Here is a 24,981-nt window from a genome sequence, read left to right on the forward strand (position 1 = left end):
TCACGCAGGGTCACTCGACACTCATCCCTGGAACTATAGAGGGTCGGGTGAAGCGACGAAACTAAGAAGGAGCTAATAAGCAAATAAGTTTAGGACACAGACAAGATTCGAAGAAACGAACACAAAAGCGAGGTTAGTTCGTTTTTATCCCAAACCAGCTCGGATTTTCTAGGTTTCAAATCCTTATATTTCGCCTTTTGTGCAACATAAAAGAATGTTACACATGCATTTAAGAGGAACATCGTTCAAGCTAAAGCTGAATGATCTCTAGCAATTTATCAAAGATAATAGTGAACTAATGCTAAAGTCAAATTTAATCTCGCATTCTATGATTTAAAAAAATGTAAATGTTCAAAAAGGCAAATTTTTGCATATACAGCAGAAAGTGAAAAGGGAACACTTATTTTCTAGTTGTTTTCTTTCAGTCGTAGAAGTGATTCTTTCTAATACCTCCTTAGTCTACCTGTTATGGAGGATCTTTCGTTACAACTGATTACTATATCTGATGCAATGATACTTGAACATAAGTCAACGTCTTACGAGCCAAGCAAACTCATTATAGCTTTAATATTTGGATAAAAATTGTACTGCAGATGTAAAACCGATTATTATTTTGAGCTAAGGTTCAGTTTAGTTTTTGATAAGAGATTATAGTCTCTTGTCGAAGAATCATATCAACAAGTGCATCGGACGATTACGATCTTGTTCCAAATCGTGCTATAACGGACGGTCACTTTTTTAGGGCTACGATTCCGTTTAATCTTGGATAAAATAAACAAGTGCATCATCGGACGATTCCGATCTTGTTCCTTTTAATGAAAATCGACGAAAGAAGGCAACCACACCGCTTTTCAGACGAACTATACCACGGCGACAGAAACTGAAACTGTAGATTGGGCACAAGTAAACTTTCTTCCAAAAAGACTTCAAATGAAGGAATCCTTTCCCTAAAAAAAAAAAGAAAGAAAAAAAAACATTGAATCAGTGTCACTCATCTTTAGATATGTTCACAGGAAATCGTATTCTTTTGTCATGCCTCACCTCTAAAGTAGATGTCATTTATGTATGTAATCAACCAGTATATTTATTATATTAAACCTCACTATATCGTGGTGTTTTAAAGCATAAATGTGTTGATAAGATAGTATAGAAGAGATTGAATTGTGTAAACGGTTTTGATACCGATTATTAGAAACAATAACGTTCAAAACACGATCAGTGTCAGCCAGAAGTTTTTACGGCCGCAAATTGCCAAGTATTTTAAATTTGCAGCAACTTTGATCAATAACATAGCCTGGGAGAAATAGAGGGAGCCTTGGGGACTGGGCCGAAGTCTTCCTTTCCCTGTAGTATTTAGGTTTTCTCCCTTTTATCAGTAAGTCTTTTGGGTGGATGTATAATAAGAAATGAGGTTGTGCGTTTGTCATCACCACGACATTTCGGCCCTCTTTTACTTAATTTTCCTCGTCTGCCTCAGCATTGTGGCAGCGTTTAACCAAAAGCCTCGATCTTTCTGTAAACTTACATCTCAATCGAGGAAGCAGGTGTTAGTAATTCTTATAATGTAGTGGTTATTTTGTTATCTATTAATTCAATTGGAAATCGAGTAACCAAGAAAATGAAATGAAATGATGAACTGACATTAGCAGAAATGTTTCGTAATTTGTGCAGTTTGCAGGCGCTGTTAGAACCTGTAACCCACGTACGGAGGTGCTTAAAGACAACAAATTTTAATAATAATAATAATGATAATAATAATAATAATAATAATGATAATAATAATAATAATAATAATGATAATAATAATAATAATAATTATAATAATAATAATAATAAATAATTAAGCAATGGACATTCCACTGGGTGGCTCTTCTTGTCCAGTGTTTCCAGATCGAATTGGAATTTGGAATGTTGGTTTTTGCGGAGGGAGGAAAGCCGGAGGACCCAGAGAAAAACCCTAGGAGAACCAACAACAAACTCAACCCACACATGACGCCAGGTCCAGGAATCGAACCTGGGTCACACCCGTGGGAGGCGAGCGCTCTCACCAATGCGCCATCCCTGTTTCCTACACAATTTCATGAATTTCCAAACATTACTGCGAAACTAACATAATCATTTCATGTACTCACCAATGGCGAGTAACAACACAGAGGCGTTAAGGGTCAAGAAGAGGACATTCATAAATATGGAGTTGTCTCTATTCTGCGTATTTCGGACATCCCAATTTGTGTACACTGCACCAAGACAGACATCAAAGAATATGATCCACAGGACAAATGTTTGTAGACGATCCTCAAACTTGCTTTTTAACGGTCGGAAGAACGTATACGCAACTCCAAACGCGCTTACCGTCAAGATCGTAAGGCCGACTTGAGAAAGGCCTTCAGATCCAAAGAGGAAGATCAACGAGATCAGTATCAGCTTTCGATACATCTCTATAATCTCCCAAAACCAAAACTTATTCTTGTAGTTTTCAAAGAACACTCTCAGTCCGAATTTGATCGCCTCATTTTCCTGTGACTCGCGATATTTGTAAGTGAGAAACAATGCCAGAAGTGGAAATCCTATAGGATATAATGAAAAAACTGCAGCAATAAGCCAGTACAAGCTATGGCGAGGGGTAAAACACTGGATGGAGTAATCGGCTCTCAAGAGGGAAATACAATCGTTCATGTCGTCGGTGAAACAAGTTTTCACGCAGGCACCCGGGAGAGGAAGGATCTGAATTATTGATTTGCCCGTTGCAGGGTGTGAAGTCAAAAGAAAGAGGAAAATGTTCCGATAGCAAGACTTCTTCAAGCTCAAAATTTCCCTTTCTTTGTCACTATTGGGGCGATCCATTTTTTTTTCGATGTAACGCTTTTTCAGGATGAGATAAAGAAAAATCAAACCAACAACCAATACATTCACGCATATTGCCACCACAAATTTCACGAATTGATCAATCCGCAGTTGAGAATGGATGCAGCTTAGCGGAGCGAACTGCAGAATGTTTCCTTCGACTAATTTGAGGTATTCCTCCATTGAAATCAAAGCCACAGGCCATCGAACTCTCTTCAATGCCGAGAAAATACCAGCAATGACCTGGTAGAAACCAATTACAATCTTAAAGCACGACATGATGATATCAGCAATGGTTCGGTAATTCTCTGTGCGTTTGGAGTCGCCCCAAAGAACCATTAGAAACACAGTAACAAACAAAACAACTACCAAGACGGATGAAGTTATCGCAACAGATAACCGAGGACATTTCAAGCAAGAGTTGAATCGGAAATAGAAGCCACCAGTGCAGGTTGCGCACAAAGTCCCTTGATATCCTTCGTGGCATTCTGAGTCAATCCCACCTTTGCATGAGTCTATGTGAGGACATTTTAGTGGTTTTGGAAGTGAACCAGGAAATTTGGAGGAAATACTATTATAATTGGATCCGTAAGAGTAAATGTTAAAGACAAAATTCTTGTACTGGTCTCTCTCTGTTTTTCTAGGCCATTTCCAGAAGTAACCGGGTGCAAGTATTGCTGTATCGTTCTTACAAACAAAGCCGTCTAGTGGACATGCTGTGCAAGGGCCAAAACGATCCAAGCGGTAGAAATTTTGGAGACATTTACATGCTCGATAACCAGCGGTCTCATTGGACAACGTTCCTGATAAATTAAGAATGAGTGTTTAGACATATGGCATACTGGGGAGAGGGGAGGGGGAGGGAGGAGGGGGAGGGGGAGGGGGGCTAGAACATAAACAAAGGTATGAGGAAATTTCTCTCATGTGCGATATTCATGTGCGGAGAAATTACCAACTACTAATTCCGACAGTTAGACGATATTTCTCTCTCGGTTCGCCATAATAGTCTCGTTTTTATTTTGTTTTGCAGTGAAGTTAGTGAGAAGCCGGAGGATTTAAACAATTCTTTTCGAAACATTTCCTCAGCAGGTTTGTTACCTAGTTGGTATACGTTTCAGTGCGTCTTATGGCGCGCGTCTGGAGGCTTTCTTCATTTGCAAGCCCCGGTAAACTTATTTTACGGTAACGTACTTCTCTTGCGTAGTTTCTTTCTACGTTTGTTTACTTCTATTTGAGTCGATAATAATTTAATTGAATTTTCTTTAAAAGGATTGAACTTCCCAGTCCATTTTCTTACCATAAGGACATGCCAAGCAATCACTGATACTGGTGCCAGGATGTGCTTCCTCAGAGACAAACGTACCAACGCTACATCTCTTGCAATCAACTTGTCCCATTTGATCTTGATAGAAACCTCCTGTATACGTGAAGAATAAAGCAAAGCTCGGTAGTTCTAGTATACTTCGGCACCAACTAATTTACCAGAAACGAACAAATCTTTTCGTTACGTTCGAGCAGGCGCACCTTCTATCGTTTTTGCCGAGATCGTTCGCTATTCCAATGTCAAATTATCAACAAGTACAACTTTGAAGAACGTGTTTTCCTCTTTGAAAAAACCCCCAACCGTTCTTCCAGAAGTTGTCAAGCAACAACTAGGAATATTAACAACAAACACCTTATTTTTGCTTATTTCCTAAAAAAGCTGCTTTTTAAATCGATGCTACCCCGCGAGCAGCCCCTCATTGCCGGCGCTTAATCACGAAGATGTCTTCGCCTGCGAGTAGCTTTAAGACCTTGAGTTGTGCTAGCCGCCGAGAGGTCTGCAAATGGTCTTGCACCGATCACTTACAGACCTCTCGCCGGCTTGCTTTGCTCACAGTCTTAAATTAACTCGCCAGCGAAAAATACTCGTATTGCCAGATTATCTTAATCGATGGCTGTTCTTTCAGTTACCTGCAGGGCACACACGACACGAACCATAAAGGCCATCAATGTCGTTATAGAAACCAGCAGCGCAAAGGCTGCAATTCACACATCGAGAGTCGATTAACTTTCCAGGTTTACAGTGATTGCAAACAAATCCTGAACTTCTAAGGCCACCTGTGTAGTCCACTTCTTCACTGAACACCAACACATAAAATGTCGTGGAAGGAGCACAGTCACTGAGGGAATTACACAAGGAAACAAGGTTAATGAACACTTGATGTACAACAACGAATTAAGAAAGATGGAGAAGGGAAGAAGGTGAGTGTGCTTAATTATGAACGCCAGTTGCATCCTTTTGGCCTTGCACTTTAACGGCACAGCCTGTTTCTCATACTCATCAACTTTCCTTATCTCCCCACGGCCAGTTTCATGATTTGTTCAGGATGAGAGGAAATCAGGTTAGGCATTATATATCTGAATCCAATGTCCTTGCTGATCGATCAAGCTGGAAAAAAGGGCGATGTTATACATAGATCATACATTGAGATCAGTTTATTTTTCCTCATAATGTTTACATCAAATCAGAATACTTGCATTGTCATTGTAGTATATTTCCCTCGGGGAAGTTGGCGAAGTTTCTGACACGTTATGGACCTTAATAAAGTTAACGCAATAATGAATTTTGTGATTTATGATCACAATGATTTAGACTCAACATTGGTATCTATATCAGCTAATTCAGTCTCTTAAGTCTAATATGTGCTATCTTTATCCCGAGAGTGCCTGGATTTCTTTTAAAAGACCCGGTTCTATCCAAAGATTCCCCGAGGTTTTTCAATAGCAGCTCTACTATACACACATACAGTACAAATATCCTCATGTACGCTTTCCTCTCTCAAATGGAAGGTCTCCAAGAGAATGCCAACAATCACATCTTTACAAAAATGTCGGAATAGTGTTAGTTAGAACAACTATAAAAAGTAAAACAAGGGTGTGACAACAAATCATGATGCGGATAGTCCAGTCAGCTAGTCATTGAAGTTTATCTTCATGTTATACTTACACCGTAGCATTACGCGATATTTCACTGAATAAACCCTCGCGTAAATATTCTATAGGATTATCAAATAGTGTTCTAAAAGAGAAATAACAATGCCTGTAAATGGATAGGTAACGAACTGACATCAAAGCATGGCTTGCCTTGTAATGTTACAAGATAATTATGCTCAAGATTTCAAAGTAATCCAAGCTAATTTAATGATTTCCTCGACTAGATTAATCACTTATAAGACAATTTCTTATCAGTATAAGGTACAACATATTTGCCGCCCTGATTTTATTTCGATAAGTTTGTTTAAAAAAAGAATAAGAATAAAATCTAGTGCAACTTTTCTTTAATGTTCTGAAGTACATTCGTTTGCAACTGAGTGCCTTGATTTCAGATGCATCTACGGGCTATGCATGTTTATTAAATAACTGAGATATTGCGAACGCCCTGATCGGTCAAAAATCTATTGTTTATTGCTCCGGTAAATCCATGGTAGTGTTATTTTATAAAAGCACTTAATCAAGAAGATCCCGAGCAGTCAGATTAAAGTGGATGTGACGGCTCCAACTGAGTGAACGGGAATCATCACAAACAAACTATGGATGAAACCGAGAAAGGAAGAAGCTGACTAAGGTGACTGAGCCGAGAGTCCGCACTCAAAGGAACAGTATTCTTCAATGGAGGAACTACTTGTCGCTGAGGAAATCCTCTCTTGCAATGAGATTATATCATTACAACTTACAGAAAGTCAAGGTTGTTAAGTCCACTGAAAGCATTGTCATCTACATGTTCAATGGCATTGCTATGGAGGAATCTGCAGGTAGTTATTAAGTTAGAAATATGTTTTGATGAAGCCCAGGGAACAGTAGGCCAGAGTTATAACTTATATTAATTCTCTGTTATCTTTCGCCTGGGAAATTTAAGTTAAAGGTAACAGAATGACAACAAATAGACAAAGCAGACAATTTCATCTCTTCTTAGAATTACAGAAATTGCTAAATGTTACTACAGTGGTACTGTAGTAAGCGATTAGTAAGGTCAGCGGTTGTCACCAATTTGCCGGGTGACAGCTCAACCACGAGGGCGGTCATGTTTTCGTCTCATCACAAGTGTGATGCGTAGTTTTCCATCAATGTAACCCTCTGGCCATCTGCATTTGTAAAGGAGAACTTAAGTTGTTATCTAAAGATTAAAGTGTTGATCTTGCTAATATGGTAAACACTCTATAAGATACTATGGCCCTCTCCTCTGGTCGAAACTTACAAAAGAGTTACGCAGTGAAGACAGCCTGAACGGATTTAAGAGCAAAATCAGGAGAACGGACATGACTATCATGATTGATGATGGTGCCAAAAATGTGCGCTCTGTAATAGTTGATTTTTAACTCTAGGACATTGATAAATAATTTTAACTGTTAATAGGTTAGGTAAATAATTCTGTAAATAGGTTCTAGATTTCTTATTTTTAAAGCTTTTACCCTGTGTCCCCAATTAGTGCTATGCGCTAGGTTTTCACGACACGTAAATAAAGTTCACTACTACTACTACTACTAATAACAATGGTAATATTTTTATCGTTGAAACTCCTTCGGACGCAAGTGCAACGTTCGGCGGCAGCTACAGCCAAAGTAATTATGTTTACCAAAGTTTACTTAATTGTATTTGAATATGATTCTGAACTTGGCATAAGTTTCTTGCTCGCCGTTAAGTCAAGCTGCATGTATTTTCATACTTACAAAGATTGCAGGGGAATTTCTGCAAAAACGTAATCAGGGATGAATTTAATCCGGTTTTTTATCAGCGCCCTGCAAATTTAAAATCGACAAATTATGTAAGATCTAAACCATATGCGCAGATATCAATCAACGCGATGTTTATATTACGTCACATCTGTGCCTCGTGCTCCCACCCATACATACATACATACATACATACATACATACATACATACATACAAAAATACATATGTTAGTTGATCACTCCCCATGGGGGCTTTTCAGGGCCAATTCCCACCCATCCCACCCCAGGGGAGGACATCCACAGCACAGTAATCTCGTGCGTGGAAAATTAACGTCTCCTGCCCCTAACCCTGCAGGAGACTGGGCCTACGGTTTATACGTCCTTATCCTAGAAGACTAGAATATCTATCCATTTCATGACTATAGAAAGGTAGCAAATTCTCCTCACTTATTTTAAGACCATGAGTATCGGTCCGGCCGGGGCTCGAACCCTCGACCTCCCGCACAACATAACCCGGCGCTCTAACCAATTGAGCTAACCGGGAGGCGGTATCCATCATTTTTTTATCTAAGATAGGGAATTTTGGTTTATTTTAGAACGCTTTTTTATAGTTCCCATTATAGGTACGTTGAAGTTAATTTTTCTCCATTTTTATTGTTATTATAATGTTTTTGGAAAATAGCCATTCCGAGAGTAATTCAAGCAAGTCGGGTAATCGTTATTTTATGACTGGGATGATCGTCTCCGTTGACCAATAAGGCTATGAACTCATAAATGCTTTTCACAGAATTTGAAGATTAGACCGTGGAACATGACCCCACCACGTCGGAATAAAAAGAAACACTAGCTTACAGAAGATGTAGACTCTTTAATCCAGCAAACGTATAGCGGCCAATGTAAGCAATCTTGTTGAAGCTTAAATACCTAAAAAGATAGCAAAAGCTTTATACAGAGAGCATTCACAAACTGATGAGGACATTTTTTAGAAAAGTACTCGCCTGTTCCTTAATGAGAAGAAAAAACAAAAAAACAAACAACATCAACATCAACAAACTAACTAAAAACGAACCAAGCATATAAACGAAAGAACGAAAGAATTTGTGGTAAAACGGATGACCAGACTCCAAGCCACTTAAAACTATATTAATTCCAATATTATAACTAAGCAAAGTAGAAACTAAAAATGTTATAATATGTTATGGTAGTTTGGTTCGGAGCTTGTTTTATAGTTCCTTTTAAGACTTACAAGCTTGTTAAACTCGAGGATCCAAGAAATGCTCCGTCTGGTATTGACTGTAAATTGTTGAAGGACAAGTCACTGCCAGAAAAGTATGATAAGAAATCGACCAAATGTATATATTTTGTAAGCGGTACAGAGCTTCATTTCATATTAAACATACGGAATTTCGTCTACTGCAGAAGTATGCCTAAGGGGATATAAGCAGAGGGAAAGACACAGGTAGAGGCACAAAGGGAAAAATGACGACAGAAACAGGGAAATACACAGACAAATCAGATCTATCAGTTGATAAACCCGGAAACCCCAAAAAGGCCTGTGAAAGCTATTACGTTCAATTTTTGTTTTTTAACTTACAGGCTTCCGTTTATGGGTAACCTCCAAAATAAATCTCTTGATATCACTTCGATCTGATTGTTATCCAACCACCTGAAAGTTGACAGCATCTCAACGTTTTAGTCGTGCAGTTTTTCGTTCCTACCAGCTTTACCACTTACTTACCCACCTTCTTACCTACTTACTCATCTATCTAGCTATTCTCACCTTCTGGGATTAGTAATTTCTATGACAATAAAGTTCTTGGGATGCGTTGGAAGAAAACAGTTGACCAGGAATGGTATCTCAATCAAAATGTGCCCAACAAGCTTTAAGCTTCCAGCGCCATGTAGGTACATGCTTCACTTTTTAAGTTCCAATTGCATTGTCGTAATACTTTCTGGCTTATTCCCTATCGTCTTTTAAGCTAATAAATATTTTCCCTGCGTCTAAACGAATGGAAGACATTCAAAATATTGACTTTACGCCTACGTGGATAACGTTGTAGTTTTTGTCTTTCTATGATTTATGATTTATCTACAATAAAGTTACAGGTCGTTGAGAGGAAAAATGAATAAGCACACCCTCCTCTCCCGACTAAGCGCCCTCCTTCAAACAAGCGCCCCCTTTTTAACTAAAATTTCAAATAAGCACCCGGGCGCTTATTCGAGGAAATACGATGACTACCCACCTACCTATCTTCCGTTATATTTTCCAGCCGAACTAGCTCTTGTCTAGCTTCCTAGCTTCCTAGTTACCAACCTAACCGCCCCCCATACATACCTATGCCTACCTACCTACTCACACACGTAGCTACCTCCCTAGGCACTTCACTTCTAACCACGCACTTCTTGTATAAGCAGATTACGGATGCATTAAGATATCAAAAAGCTCATTTCCGATTTATCAAGAGTGAGAGACCTGGTGCCGAAATAGACGCGCGAGGGCAAGGCTAGGTGCGAAGTCGCTTGCGACTGCACAAACAATGCACAACAACAACTTTATCCTCTATTCTTATTCTGACTACAGACATACATAATTGAAAATTCTTGTTACAAAAGTACATGATCGTATCAAGAAAAGTGGCTCAACTTTGATAACATTAGGCTTTGTTATACAAGCGAAAATGACTCAATATAGCAATTTTTGAACAATGGCGCAACAGCCTCAGCACACACGAGGAATTTCTCGAAGTTTCCTATTAGCATACGAGCGGGAAATTTAAACGCTCGGAAAGACTAGAATTTAGTTTAGGACTATGACGAATTTGGTTTAGACGCACAATTACTGTACTGGAGAGAGGTGGTCTGAATGAGTCGCATAACGTATATTGAGTTCACGATGTGTGTATGCTCGATGTGTGTATACCCTAACCCACATTAGCGGTCAATTTTTTCCTGGGGTAGACCATTGAGAGTTGACTCGACGAGACAAATTTACGCTACCCACTTCCCCGAAGCGGCTAATTCAGCGGTTAATTTTCCCCTGGGGTACTCCGGTGACAGTTTACCTGTCGTGTGCAAATATGCGCTACCCACCCTCCAAAAATAGCTAAATTGTCATGCCGAAAACTTTTTCCGATTAGTCGCGAACTTTTTCGCGTGGCTTCGGCCAAAGTCCCTCACAAAGAACAAAAGGACTATTGTTTAATACTTAATGTGAGAATTTGAGCCGGAGCAATAGACATTAAAATGGTTTGCCCCGCAAATAGTGAAGCTGCGTTAATGAAATATAGATACTTTCAGGGTAAAAAACAACACCAAGCGAAAACTTCTCGAAATTCAATATGGGAAAATTAAAATTGTGTGCGAGAGAGAGGCATTCATGATAGTGGCAAAGGTGTTATGACTTGAAATGTCGGGGGAACTAGGTATCGAGCCCACCACGCTAAATACTGAGCTAAATACTTAATAACAAAGGAAAGCTTGAAGCAGAATATTTAATTTATCCTAGAAAGTGGCAACATTGGAGCAGAAAACTGAACTAGTTGATTCTACCGAGGACCACGAAAAAGCTATTGGATGAGAACTTACAGAAAACTGAAGGCAAACTGCCAAACCCTAAAACTTTAACTGCGTGGAGGTACAAAATTTCCGAGTTCTTGTTCGGCATCTGCGTGGTGTCCGGTCTTTTTGTCTAAGAGTCTTTTCATCCAAGTCTTTTCGTCCAAAAGTCTTTTCTTCCAAGTCTTTTCGTCCAAAAGTATTTTCACCTAAGTCTGTTCGTTTACTTGTTAAGTCTTTTCTCGAAGCAAGTAAATAGCTTTTAAAAGGCTAGATAAGGCTCTAGAAAGAACTAATTGCGAGCCGCCGCCATTTTGGTTCCGATACCTTTAGTCACCAATCTTCGTTTACGAATTCAACGTCGGGAATTTTACGATAAATACACAGAGAACGAATGAAGTTGTAACGCAAAATATTTTATTACATAGTGGCAAAAGAAATGGGAATATTAAGCTTGTTGTTACTAGTGAGCGTAAAAGGGCAATGAAGTGTAACATCACTACGTGAATGGCTCGCAACCAGTTCTTTCTTATAGCCTCATCTAGCCTTCTAAAAGTTGTTTATTTGCTTCGAGAAAAGACTAAACAAGTAAACGAACAGACTTTAGTGAAAATACTTTCGGACGAAAAGACTTTTGGACGAAAAGGCTTGGACGAAAAGACTTCTGGACGAAAAGACCGTAATCTGCGTGCCCCCCCGAATTGTTTTGATGTCATCATTTAAACTTTGTTTCGTACTTCCTAATTATTAATGAGGGATTTGAAAATCGTTAGCAGAGCTGATTTAAGATTTTTGCCTCTACTTTTCCAAGTTCTTTGGTACAAAATGTGTGCTAAATATCCTCAAGTTGTTGGAGCTCCCAGTCTTCGCTATCTTGGTTTGTGTAGACTTTTGCGGTAGAACTTAAATGAATTTTTCAATTCTCAAGTTGAAGGGAAAGGTAAAGTAAATCTGGTCGATTATCCTTCCAATTGGTGCCGCAAGAATCTCATACGCAATACTCGTTACAAAGACCAGAAAATTCCTCTTGAGAGCCGTCATGTTCGGTGCCATCGAAAGCGACTGCGCACTTAGCCTCCTTCTCGTGCCTTGATTTTAACACTAGCTCTCTAATACACGAGCATTCGGTAAATGAGCTATTGTGCTGGTTACATTGGAAATTTGATAATAGGTTATGATCACATTCCAATATCACAGTATGACATTGGTTTCTAACACTTACAAGTTGAGAATTGTCTTGAAATTTGATTTTTTAAGTTGTGACGTGTCGTTTATGAGGTTACGATCCAATCTCCTGTAAAGAATATAATCACATTGTACATTACTTCTCAACACGCCGGGTTCCTCCCTAACTATAATGACTATTTTGACAAGCTTGTAGAGCTAGGACACCGTTCTACTTCTTGATGCCTCACTGAGGAAAATATGCCAGCAGTTCCTTTATCATCACTGAGCCTCCGAATGTTCTATTCAGAGCATCAACAAGGATATATAAAAGATCGGGGCTTGTAAATGAACCAACAGCGACTTCTAAAACTTGATTTTTCTTTTTATAAACTTAACGCGTGGCAAGGTCGACGGCATCATCTAAACATATGACAGTCAGATGATCACTTACCACTCCACAATTCTTGTTACACCAGTCAAATCCGGTACGGATCTTAAGAAGTTGTTGTACAGACGGCTGTAGGATTAAAGTGCAAGGAGGGGAGAAAAAATCCACTTAACCTCTCAGATTCTTTAATAGTGTTAACTACGAAGATCAGTCAAAACAGATGAATCAAACAACAGTCTGATGATGAATATAATACGTAATGTCCACAACAGTGACGACAAAAAAAGAAAGGTGATAAGGAAAGCGAAAGTAATAGTAATAATTGAAATGATGATGATGGTAAGGATCGAATGATGTTAATCATTTTAATAATAATGATGGAAATAATGATAGAAACAACAATAATTTTAATGGTAGTGATAATAATCATGATGATATTGATAAAGATAATGATGAAAAGGGAAGAAAGACCTGGGGTAGGCATTACCAGCAATCCGAGACATTTTACTCCCGCGGTCCGCGAGGTCAGTAGTTTCTTCAGGTTCTACTGTTCATGCGCTATGGCGTCAGATTTCATGTAAACATGGAGCGAAGTAGATTTCCGCGGAGGAATCGAGTTGATTATAAAGCACTAAATGTTCTTTCTACAGTGGATTTAGAAGTTCATTTGAAAGGAAGGAGAAAATTTAAAAGCGGATCTAAAGTTTATTTTGTGGAGAGACTTATCAGCCGGCGAAGATTGAAGAACGAGGTATGTGTATTGACCCTTTTATGTTCCTGCAGCTATATTTTACTTCGGATGAAATTTATACTACAATCGAAGTAAGTTCATAAACAGCTCTAATCAATCTCTGACAATTTCAGGACTTTGAATACCTAGTAAAATGGAAGGACTGGCCATTGTGGACAAGCACGTGGGAGCCTTCGGCTCATTTGAATGAGCATCTTATCAGGTATATTTAGTTTGTTTTCGATGGTGATTTTAAGCTTAAATGTGAGCTTCATTATAGAAGATGGTTTGATCGTCTTAACCGTAACACGTTTTCGATTCCAATCTTATGTTTTGTTTTCTGCATTAAAAACTTTCTAGGGCATACAGCAACCCCACTGTTACCGTGGAAAGACTACAGAGCGCATCAGTTGCATTTCTGGAAGGCATTCTTTCAATCCTAAAATCGAATGCGGTTAAAGTTCTTTATTCCACTGAAATTAGAATGGATCATGATATTGTGAGATACGTTTTTAAAGGAAAAGGTAAAAGAGCAGAAGACGGAGTTAGTATACTCTATGAAAAAAATGATTTTACTCGATTTGAACTTCCACCATATTGGTACTATTATTTCAATCAACTTGGACAAGGAATAGCAGTTGACTTTCCTGTTAAGTTAAAAACTGTCCTTAACAATTCAAAAAAACGTTACGTTTTATCCAGTGGTCAGGTCAAAATTGCTCCAAATTTTCCAGTTGAAAAAGTTATGATATATGTCAACAGGAAAGCATGCGATTGTAAAAACATTTAATTTATCTTAGAACAGATAAATATAAAACAAGAAAATCTACAAAATAATTTTGCAGAGATTTCTAGTGGAATATGTGATTGCAACAATTGAAAATCAAAGAAAGTTATATGCTTTATGATTAAATACACTATATCAAAATTATTGTTATTATTTTGTTGTAAGCATATAAACAAACAAAAGTTTAGTATTCATATTAGCATTAAAAATTATTCACAAGATATTTTTGCAAATAATCAAATTAAAAAATATATTTTGTGATACATGTCTGCATATCTGTTGTTCCTTTGCTTGCCATAGTTACTGATTTTGCTTCAAAATCTCAACCAATTGACATTTTTTCAGCTTTGCAATCCCTTTCACATTAATACCTATAGATTTGATTTCCTGTCTTAACTGCTTAACAGTCATTTTGTTGTATTTATCTTCGCTTAAGTTATTTCCTTGTACATCAGCTCCATTGTGGTCATTTTGTAGTTCTCTTAAACATGCCCTCTTTCTTTTTTTTCGTGTCTCGATGATGCCATCCTCCCAGTAAGCTGCTTTTCGTTTGGTGTACTGCCTTTTTTCTCTCTCGCAGTGCTTTAGTGCCTCCTGCCTGTGTTCCAGAAGCAGAACATCCTGAGCCGCATCCCACTTATTTGATTTTTGAAAGTATATTTTCTTGGCATCATCATTATTTTTTTCAATGCCTTGACCAGTGAACTGTCTGAAGTTTTTATGATTTTTGATGAACATTGGTACATGATATACTAATGCATGCATGTAAGGAGTCACTCTCTTCTTTTCATATCCTATTCGAACACCACCAAGTGAACAAAACAAATTTACAAAGTCTTTAGATTTCTGGAAAATGTCAAGGTAAAAGTCACCAGCATTTGAATCAGAGTTGATTAAACTGTAGAGTGTATAAAAATCTTTCCAGAGTTTGATGACTGTTTCTTTTGTTTCTGGGAACAGGATATCTAGTTCTTCGAGTTTTGCTGGCAAAAGTTTTGTCAGCTTTTTCTTGTCAGACCCAACAAGGCTAGTCCAGTCATATGTTCCACTGCCTTTCCCATCAGCATTTTTTTTCTCCCAGAGAGAAAAAGTTATGCCGAGTTCATTGATTGTTTTAATGAGAATGTCAAGGTTTACACCCTTTTCCTTACCCCGAGCCATGTTAAAATCTTGCTTTGCATCCTTCTCCATTACTTCTGTGATTAAATTTTCAGTCAGTTTGTCAGTTACTCTCAGCATTAAATGCAATTCATCAAGAATAATGTGGTCAAGCTCAATAGTAAACAATGGACTTTTCACACATGAAAATTTCTTTGAAGAGGAACTTAACTCTTTAATTTCTTGGAGTGTTCTCTTGAGCTCTTCGTTATAATGGGACAGATCTTTGGACATGTCCCACCTGAAAAGCTTGTGCACCTTACACCAAAGGCATGCATAGTCTGAGGTAGCCCCAGACATCCCCATGGCCATCAGCAAGAACTTGTAGTCTCCACCGAGAAATAATTGAACAGCTATTTCTTTGTCATTAACCTTGATCTTCCCATTTTTATTCACAGAATTTATGTCATTGATAATTTCTGAAAATGATGTCTCAATTGTTTCATATTTTTCAGGGCCATTGACTACACCAATTGTCCTGTTGCCCTTTGATGACATAACTAAATCCCCTGTTTGAAGGAGTGAGAATGACATTATCATAAAATTTGCTGACCTCGACATCTTCGCACCATCACAACTGATCTTTACCTTTATTGGTTCATCACCTTTGTGGTTTGAATTTGACTCCAAAAATTGTTTGATGTGATCTTGTAGAGTTTCAGAAAATGAAAGTTGTGCACCAGGGTATTGACCTGGTGTTCTTTCAATATGACAGAGTTTATTCAGTTCATTCCTCCTTTGTTTGATCAAATATGTCCTTGGTAAATCTTCAGACAAAAGAGACAACTCATGGTAAAGTTCATCACTTGCACAGAATTTGTCCAGTAAAAATAGAAGAGTTTCTAGGTTGTTCTGGTCAGTCTCATTAGCTGACAACTGGTCAAATTCCAGGGTGTGAAATTCATTAGTTGCTGCCTCCTGGACCTTGAGAAAAGACAGCTTGAGTCCATGTGACTCAAGAAACCAGAGGGCAATTTCTGATTTTTCTTTCAGCTCCTTCAGTCTTCTCGATTGCTGTCTTTTTCCCAAACTGTCTATAGTTTTCCCTTGGCAAAGAAAACCAGTCTTTTTCTCTAAATTTTGTATGTACTCAGAAAGTTCTTTATTTTTTTCTTCAATATCTCTGAACTTTTCCTCTGTAGTTTTGACCGTTTCTCCCATTTCATTTTCTTTTCTTCTTATTGCTTCCATCATTCCCCTTGCCAAGCTTTCCTTCTCCTTCTCAAGATCCTTGTACCTCAATTTCCATTCTTTTATTTCTTGCTCTGCAGCAGACAGATTCTCTTCTATTTCATGAGGCACCACAAGCTCAGTTTCATAAATGTTAAGGGTTAGCCCTTTCCTGTTTGCCTCTTCTCTCTTACTTCCACTAACTTTCTTCCCAGTGTATTTGTTCACAACTGCACCGGCTTCACGTCTCAATCTTCCGTGGATTCTTGATCCGTTCTCCTTGCTTACTTTAAACCATCGACCAGGAATCCAAAAATTAAGAAGGTCAATGTAGTTTAACTCATTTCCTCTCTCGTCTTTTATTCCAACAAGCTCATGCCATTTCATCAAAATTGGATACGGGATGTATATTGCCAGAGCTATTCGAGATTCTTGAACGCATTGCTGTTTTATATAAGAAAGAGGAGATTCAGTGACCTTAAGTTGAAATTCTAGGGATTTCTTTTCGAAATCGAGCAAAACATCAGACATTTTTTGACGATTCAGACTGGAATGAGCTCACAGTGATACAAGTTTTGTTTTTTATAATTGGCGCGATTTGGCGCTTGTAGGAGTCTGCAGATTGTTAAAACAGCGGTAAAAAGCGTGGAAATGCTAGGCTGCTAAGCTGAAGTAAATATGGCGACTTTTTTCACGAAGAAAACGATGGAAAGTGGTCGTTCTTCGCGTCCTACAGGACATTCGCGAGCTCAGGTAAAGGTTACGTCTAATAGTGAAAAAGCCCTATTTTCAAGATTGATTTGCGGCCTCCTATTTTATCATGGAAGGCTTTATTTAACGTATTTGAAAGATCGTAAACTGAAGAAAATTTTGAGGGGTCGGCACCGATGAAAGCATGAAACACACGGACAGCTCAAAGCATGGAAGTGAAGGTAAGTGAAGGTATTTGGATGAAACTATAAAGGAAGTACAACCGAAGATCTTTGTTATTTTACCTCTATTCCGCGGCTCGACGAATAAACGAAACGGTGAAAAAACTTTCGCTTCGTAGTGCAGTTGCATATTATTTATCAACGAGAGGTCGGCACGTAGAATTTAATTTATTTAAACTGCCAAAAAATAAGATTTTATTTCAGATCCCATACATTTCTTTGTATCTTCGGGAAGCCATTTTGAAAGTAATCTTTGATTGACGTACGGTATTTGAGACGCAATATGACTCGCATTGCTGGTAATGACATGCATTAGAAGGACTTAAACCACAATTGTTCTAATAATACACGACTCCACTGTCGTGTTCATAGAGATCTAAGCATTCCATTTGCAAGAGGCAATCTATGGCAGGAGCAAATGCTGTAAGCTTTACATGTAGCAATAAACCCATTAGGTTTTGACAATGACCTACCACCGACTTAGATTCTTAAAGCGTACAAAAGTTCCATCGGCTATTGTTTGTAAATGGTTTTTGTGCAGTATTCTGTAGAAGATTAAGAAATCAGATCCTCAAAATTATTTATAGAAGATGACTTCAAAGAATCCAATAAGATTTTTAAGGAAGGAGTACAAGACAAGGATGAAAAACAAGAGGGACGCCATCATTATGGAGAGCTTTACGCTGATTTACTTACAAACTCAGCAACTGATCACCGGGTCCTTCCAATGCTCCAGGCTGTAGATGTTTCAGTCCGTTCCATGAAATTTCACTGAAATCCAATAAAATGTGATAATTGTTGTTTATTACTTCATCTTAAAAAAGACAAAAAACAAAAACAAACAAACAAACAAAAAAAACATCTCACACTGGATTTTTGAAGTCTGGGTTTTAGTTTGTGAAAATGTTCCGCCTGTTTGATCTATTCTATTATTGTTTTTTCGTTTCCTTTTTTCGCTTGTTCTTGTTTTGTTTTCTTGCTGCTGCAGCAAGTGGCAAGCGAGATGGGGGCAAAAAACGAGTCATGGGCGCGAAAAAAAAAAAAAAAAAAAAAAAAAAACCCTCCCCTGTCGCGTCACTCGTGTTTTGCGCTCACCTAGCTTTCGTCAACGTTCGCCTGTAAAATGCCAAAAAAATGCGCCGATTCTGCTGGCTACAAATCAGCTGATGCAACATATAAATCAAGCTAATGTACTTTTTGATCTGAAACAAGTGCAAATATTTTTTTCCAACGGATGAATCTTATTTAACGTAGCAGAGGAACTCGTCATTTGATGTTTCCAAGTGAAGTAGTCGCAGTTGTTGAAAAATAAAGTTGTTGAAAAAAAAAGTTGTTGAAAAAAAAAGTTGTCTCACAAATGATGCTTTACTCACAGATATGTTAAACTCCGCATCGCTCGAAACGCTCCACTCTCGATATGCTCTAAATTGCAATCGCGTATGTATCTGTATATGAATATGCAAGATATGAACAGATTTAAAGAGTCATTATTTGATAAGCAAGGATCAGCATTTTGATCATAAAGCTCGGTTATCAGAGTTTGTCTGCTGAAAAATTCTAAGGACACTGTAAATCTGAGCAGATGAGCTTATCATGGTTCTCAGCGCGTACCAACAAGCCTTAAAGGGTGTCTTGTTTTTTCGTCATCCTTGGAACCGACAAATACAAGGAAACAAGCAAACTTACAGGTAACGCATTTCTTCAAATCCAGCAAAAATGTCTGTAGTGAGAGTAGGCCCAAGTGGTAAATTCCCACTTACATCTCTGCAAAAGGTTTAAGAAATTTGATACAAATTAATAACTAGAGGAAAAAACTAGAAAAAAAAAAACTACAATGTACACTGCATTAAATCGAATTCAGTTATACATGTTTAGTTTAATTAAATCTACCAGCGTTCAATCACAAATGCTGCAATCTGATTGGCTACTCTAGTACTCTAGCATTGTGCGGCTGCAAAACAAGTAACTTAAAGGAACAGGAAATCTTGTTATAGATGTGCCGGTCAATTGGATACTTCAACATCTCCCCCCGCAAGCCAAAAACATTTCACTGTCGGGGGGGGGGGGGGTGGGACAATTTGAACCTTGCGTGGTGGTCCCAGCGTAATACAGTGTTTTCACGAAGGATTCTAAAGATAAACGGTCTGCTTTGTTATGTGCACGAATGACCAACAGATGTCCGTTAACAAAGCATACATAAAAATAGACTCCCGAGTACAATATATGGCACGCAACAAAAATGTAATAACAAGCAGTTACCTATTTTAACTATTATTTAATTAGTTTTACACTGTCTAATCTACTTAGGTTAAAGATTAAGTTAAGCAGTTCATAAAGTAAGCTTACAATCCTTCATGCCGTGTAAGTGTTCGTCATCTTGATCAACTTCCAATTCCAACATCCGCCGACTGAAGACCACAGCGCTTGGCTTCTTAATTCACGGCTTTCTTTCCGTGTACACAAATTCTTCCGGAGGACTTCATAGTGAACTCTAAATTCTTTATCTCCTTCCTCTCTCAGCTATCGTCTTTTTCTTCTCTTTCTTCTCTCCGGATATCGCAAGGTCAAAAGGTCATAGCCTCGTCACATCATAGTTTCCAAAAGTTTAGTCAGCCGGCCCAAACTTTTAGTCAGGGTGAGCCCTTGGGCAAATCCTTTTTGTACTTCTCACAAGCCAGCTTTTACACATTTACTTTAGGTATCTAGAATGTTCTATTACTATTTATAGCGTATTACAAGTTGTACTATTTTTGGAAACTGCTGAGTCACATGAAAGAAGTTTCTGGAATATTACAGACTAAAGATAATTCTAGAAAAGTCTGGGATTGCGTCACAGATTCAGTAAAAATAATTCGATCCTCGTAACAGCTTTCATAATTGAATGGCCTAGAAAGACAATTTTCATATCATAGAATGATGTTTTAAAGTGAAAATCCAACAATGGCACCAAAAATACGCGACTACGCTAGGATTCTGCAACATTTGTTAACCATACAAAGAATACGTATGATGCACGATCCTCGCAGTAGATAGCGCTATTTATGCAATAGCGAAAATCAGACCTGAAAAAAATCAGGCCTGTACGGGACTCGAACCACTGACCTCTGCGATACTAGTGCAGCGCTCTACCAATTGAGCTAACAAGCCAACTGGGAGCAGGTCGTTAAGTTGGTTCGTAATAAACCCGTGAAAGTGATAAATGAGATAGAATAAATATATGAAGTTCATATATTTATTCTTATGAAGTTCAAATATTTACTTTCACTGGTTTATTACGAACCAACTCAACGGCCTGCTCCCAGTTGGCTTGTTAACTCAATTGGTAGAGCGCTGCACTAGTATCGCAGAGGTCAGTGGTTCGAGTCCCGTACAGGCCTGATTTTTTTCAGGTCTGATTTTCGCTATTGCATAAATAGCGCTATCTACTGCGAGGATCGTGCATCATACGTATCTAATACCGCAGTTCAAAATATATGAACTTCATATATTTATTCTATCTCATACAAAGAATCTTTAAAAATTGGGTGGGACATTTAAACGCAACCTTTTTTCGGATATTTGAACGAGCAAATCTTCAAAAGTTCTAATGCTCAGGAGGTTTACCCAGGGGGAGATGCTGAAGCTTGGAATTGATCGACGCATTATTGAACGATTACACCAAAATAATTAAACTATTTTACTCTTGATTTCTATGCATAATAAACCCCAGCTCATGATCTAGTCGTGTTTGATCTTGCGTCAGTCCCTTCGTTGTATAATTCAAGTTATGAGTGAAGTGGATGATAGCCTGCCTTCGCAGTTATTTATTTCTGCCTATCTTGTTTTATGAGCACGAAATAAAACTTATTTATCTGTTTTGTTAATCAGTTGATTAAAGTCATTCATACGAATGCATTCGCTTAGTCCTCTTTTCCATAAAGCGAATTTTAGTACATATTTCATTTTACAATGTTTTGGTTTGGTTTGACAACAGCCAGATAAGAAATGAGCCCTCTAGCAACATTCTGTTTCGGCAACAAAATCAAAGTGACAATTCAATACATAAGCAGAGGAGAACTGAGCAATATCTCACAAATGTCGAAGCCTTTTGAGTCCCTTCAGAATCACCTTTAAGTCGCCAAGAGAAAATTGGTTGTCGGACAGGTCACTAAGGAAAGAAACAAAAAACAAATTTAGAAAACGGAAGAAGTGAAAAAAAGAGTCAGCCAACAACAATAACCTGGGGACACATCTTAGTAAATAGTTTAATAATCTCCTCGTTCAATCTGGGGTGAACTTAACGGACTAGAAATTTTTCGTTTTGCTAAAATGTAATTTACATTCAAGTTTGTTTTGCTTACAATAATTACTGTAAGCAGCTTTCGTATGTAACTAAACTATGGCTAAGGCAATATGATAGACCATAGTGCCATGACTTTTAATTTTACTTTCTCTTTTCGAACGATAGGTTTTTTACCAATCAGGGCGCTCGTTATATCCCTTTCACTTTATTTGGCTTCAGTCGTGCGTAATGAAATTCTGCGAACACTCACATGTAAACAATGCTTTTTGGTAGGTAAAAGGCTCCTCTGAGGTGGTTCTCCGCGATATTTCTGCAACGAGAATTCAACAGAAAGGAAATTGGAATATATGAATTACAAGTAATCAATGATCATGAGATAAGAAAGAACCAAGAACACTATTAGCGCCTCTGTCGGTTATATGAAATAATTCAATTTATGCGTATTCTTCATGAGTTCTTACGTACAGTAACTTCAAGGATAACAGATTCCTGAAGGTGTTATTTGGCATGACCTCTAACTGGTTATACGAAAGATTCCTGGAAAATAGAAATAAACTGGAAAATAGGTAAAGCCTTAACGCAAACAAGCTGTGGTAATTAACTTGATCTTAATAGTATGTCGATTTCTAAAAGTATCTATTACATCTTACCCCTATTGTAGTGAAGACAGATTTTCCAAATCTTTAACAGCCTTTTTTTGGTTTTGTCTTTGCATTAGCGCCTTTTTACGTTGAAAAATTTGGCACCATTCAAAAGCCTTTATTCCTGATTCTGTCTTATGACTGGTTTCCCCAGGTTACTGTTGATTTTAGAGTTAAATTATATATGAAATTAATAATTTGATAACAAGTGTATCTTGCCAAAACACAAGTTTTACTTACAGGTTCTTTAATAGTATGAGGTCTATGAAAGAGTCTTCTGAAATACTTTCTAGCGGGCAACTGGAAATGTCCCTTAAAAAAGAAAGAAAAAGATTTGGGGTAGTGATCGTAAATGAAACCTCTTGGGAGGATCATATACTCATGATAGTTGCTAAAGCAAATAGGTTACTGGGCTTTATTAGAAGGAGCTGCGCAGGAATTGTTAGTAGTGTTTGCTGTTGCATCTTTACTGTTCATTACTGCGTTCGCACTTTTGCTATTACTCTCAGTTATGGGCACCTCAGTCTGTTATCAGCAGTTTATTCTTAGTTTAAAATGTGCAAAGAAGAGCTGTACGCTTTCTACTAAAAAATAGTAGTAACTTATCTATGAGGATCGCTTAATCAAACTGAAGTTGTTTCCTCTTAATTACTGGCTCGAATATCTCGACTTATGTTTCTCTTTTAAATGTCTTTATGGTCATATTGATTTAACTCGTTCATTTAATTATTATTTTTCCCTTGTTATGTGTCAGACGCGTCAAGCGTGCTCATGGCTGAACTTAAAGTTCAGTAAAAATCATAAATCAACATTTCGGGATTTCTATTTTGATAGGATGGCAAATTTGTGGAACAATATACCTAATGATGTTAGGCAGGCTGAGTCTATTGACTCTTTAAAGCGTAAACTTAAGTCGTTTTATTTCGAGAGACTTTTCAACGTTTTTGATGGCGACAACTTTCGTACCTTGAAAATAAGTTGTCCTAAATGTCGCTGGGTAAATACCCTTGTTGCGTGCACTTGTAAGCGGCCTATTACGAAATATTTAGTCTATATAACTTAATATTTTAGGAGAGGGTTGGGTTGGAGCTTAAACCTAGCAAGGGACTTATGTCCTATTGCTTTTGCTCCGGTACTGCTTGTACAAATCCTTAAGTAAATAAATAAATAAAGGATGGAGGTATACATTTAAGTCTTTCAAATGAGATTCATTCGACGGCAAAACCTGGCAGAATCAAAATCAGCGTCTTATTACTTACAGCTCGACTGTGCTGGTTGGTATCCCACTCGGTACATATTCAATTTCAGAACACTTTACTTTAATCCGAGTATTGCCAAAAGGACTACAACTGCATTTGTCCGGACAAAAATCCTGACATGTCATGATCCATTCCATGAGCAAAGTCACCAGTAATACCTGCTTTGAAATATTGTACATCGCCACTATTGCCATCTTTGTCTGATTAAATGAAATAGTCTTCCTGTCTTTCTGTCTACCTTAGTTAACAATAATCGAAACCAGATATAATCAAAGGAAGACAGATGCTAATAACAGCGCGGTACCTTTCCTAGCTGAGAATGGATACTATTTTAACAAAACTTATCTTCCGGACTGAGTCTGATATGATATGCGAAATGGTTTGAACCGCCTAACTTGAAGAATATTTCGTTCCTTGAAATATCATAGCCATAGTCGCCATAAATAACCTTAATTAAGTTTAATTTGAGAGCTTTATTTCGGAAAAATCTTAAACTGGAAGTATTCTTTTTTTTGGGTCGTGTAATTACACCGTAAGAGCTGAATTCCATTTGATGATTATAAACATACGAAATAGATACTGATTTAATCTGACATTCCAAACCGCTCACTTCCTTCTCTCCGACACGACACCGTAATTCTCTCCATAATCTAATACTTTAGAAAATCTCGGGAAGGATAGTTTTAAGATCCAAGATATAGCTGTTTAGTAGACTTAACGACTTCCTGGGAACAAAAACAAATCTAAGGTTTAAAGGTCATAATCATGTACGTGTGTCGAAGCTGCGAAACACGACTTCATGTTATCAAATTTAGATTGCGTCTTCCCGTATTTCTCTCTAGAATATTGAAATTCCTTCTCTTGAATTAAACCAGTACCGCAAAAATTTTTACGTGAACTTCCGAAGAATTTAAGGATTCGAGCGATAACGGAAGAAAACACTTACCACATGTCCCGATGCTTTGACGATTTTCGTCCAAAGAGCCCCTTAACGGCTTGTGGAAAACAACCAAACGTTTTTTGCAATGGCGGTAATTGTTCCAAGTGATCCTTGACCTGATTTGGAATATCATGTTTTACCTTATTTGAAGGGGGATGATTATTCATCCAGATATGAATGAACCTTCTTTGTGTTTTTATAGACGTAGCTTTCATACTGGCTCCTCTTCTCCAATTATCAATGTCCTTGTTTTTTTTTTTTTTATTGCGCTTTAAATCCAATTATGAATAGTAAATTTTGCAAAATGTAGTACATGAACCCTGAGTAAAAATAAATCCTGCTTTACTGTTCTCTTTTAACTTATAAAGCAGTTCATAGAGGATGAGATGCAGAGTGACACATTTATATATTGGCA

General features: G+C 37.8%; 2 protein-coding genes across 2 annotated transcripts; one reads left to right on the forward strand and one right to left on the reverse strand.

The window, feature by feature from the left end:
* Positions 1-306: 306 nt before the first annotated feature.
* LOC111347414 (uncharacterized) lies at positions 307-24,973 on the reverse strand. The gene is made up of 22 exons (XM_088758137.1): positions 24,573-24,973; positions 22,608-22,679; positions 22,192-22,263; positions 21,977-22,036; positions 21,517-21,591; positions 19,131-19,208; positions 18,818-18,889; positions 18,141-18,215; positions 17,918-17,989; positions 12,731-12,796; positions 12,335-12,406; positions 9,152-9,223; positions 8,804-8,875; positions 8,410-8,481; positions 7,554-7,622; positions 6,561-6,632; positions 5,834-5,905; positions 5,365-5,424; positions 4,798-5,006; positions 4,142-4,261; positions 2,133-3,647; positions 307-947 (listed from the first exon to the last, which is right to left on the reverse strand). The coding sequence occupies exons 1-22, from the start codon at positions 24,779-24,781 to the stop codon at positions 757-759; spliced, it is 3,447 nt and encodes a 1,148-aa protein (XP_088614263.1). The 5' UTR covers positions 24,782-24,973; the 3' UTR covers positions 307-756.
* On the forward strand, positions 13,149-14,449 carry LOC148733778 (uncharacterized). Its single transcript, XM_088758135.1, has 3 exons — positions 13,149-13,418; positions 13,532-13,620; positions 13,758-14,449. Exons 1-3 carry the CDS (start codon positions 13,221-13,223, stop codon positions 14,185-14,187), a joined length of 717 nt encoding a protein of 238 aa, XP_088614261.1. The 5' UTR covers positions 13,149-13,220; the 3' UTR covers positions 14,188-14,449.
* Positions 24,974-24,981: the final 8 nt, after the last annotated feature.

The sequence above is a fragment of the Stylophora pistillata genome, chromosome 4 (genome assembly GCF_964205215.1).
Source record: "Stylophora pistillata chromosome 4, jaStyPist1.2, whole genome shotgun sequence".
Classification (NCBI taxonomy): domain Eukaryota; kingdom Metazoa; phylum Cnidaria; class Anthozoa; order Scleractinia; family Pocilloporidae; genus Stylophora; species Stylophora pistillata.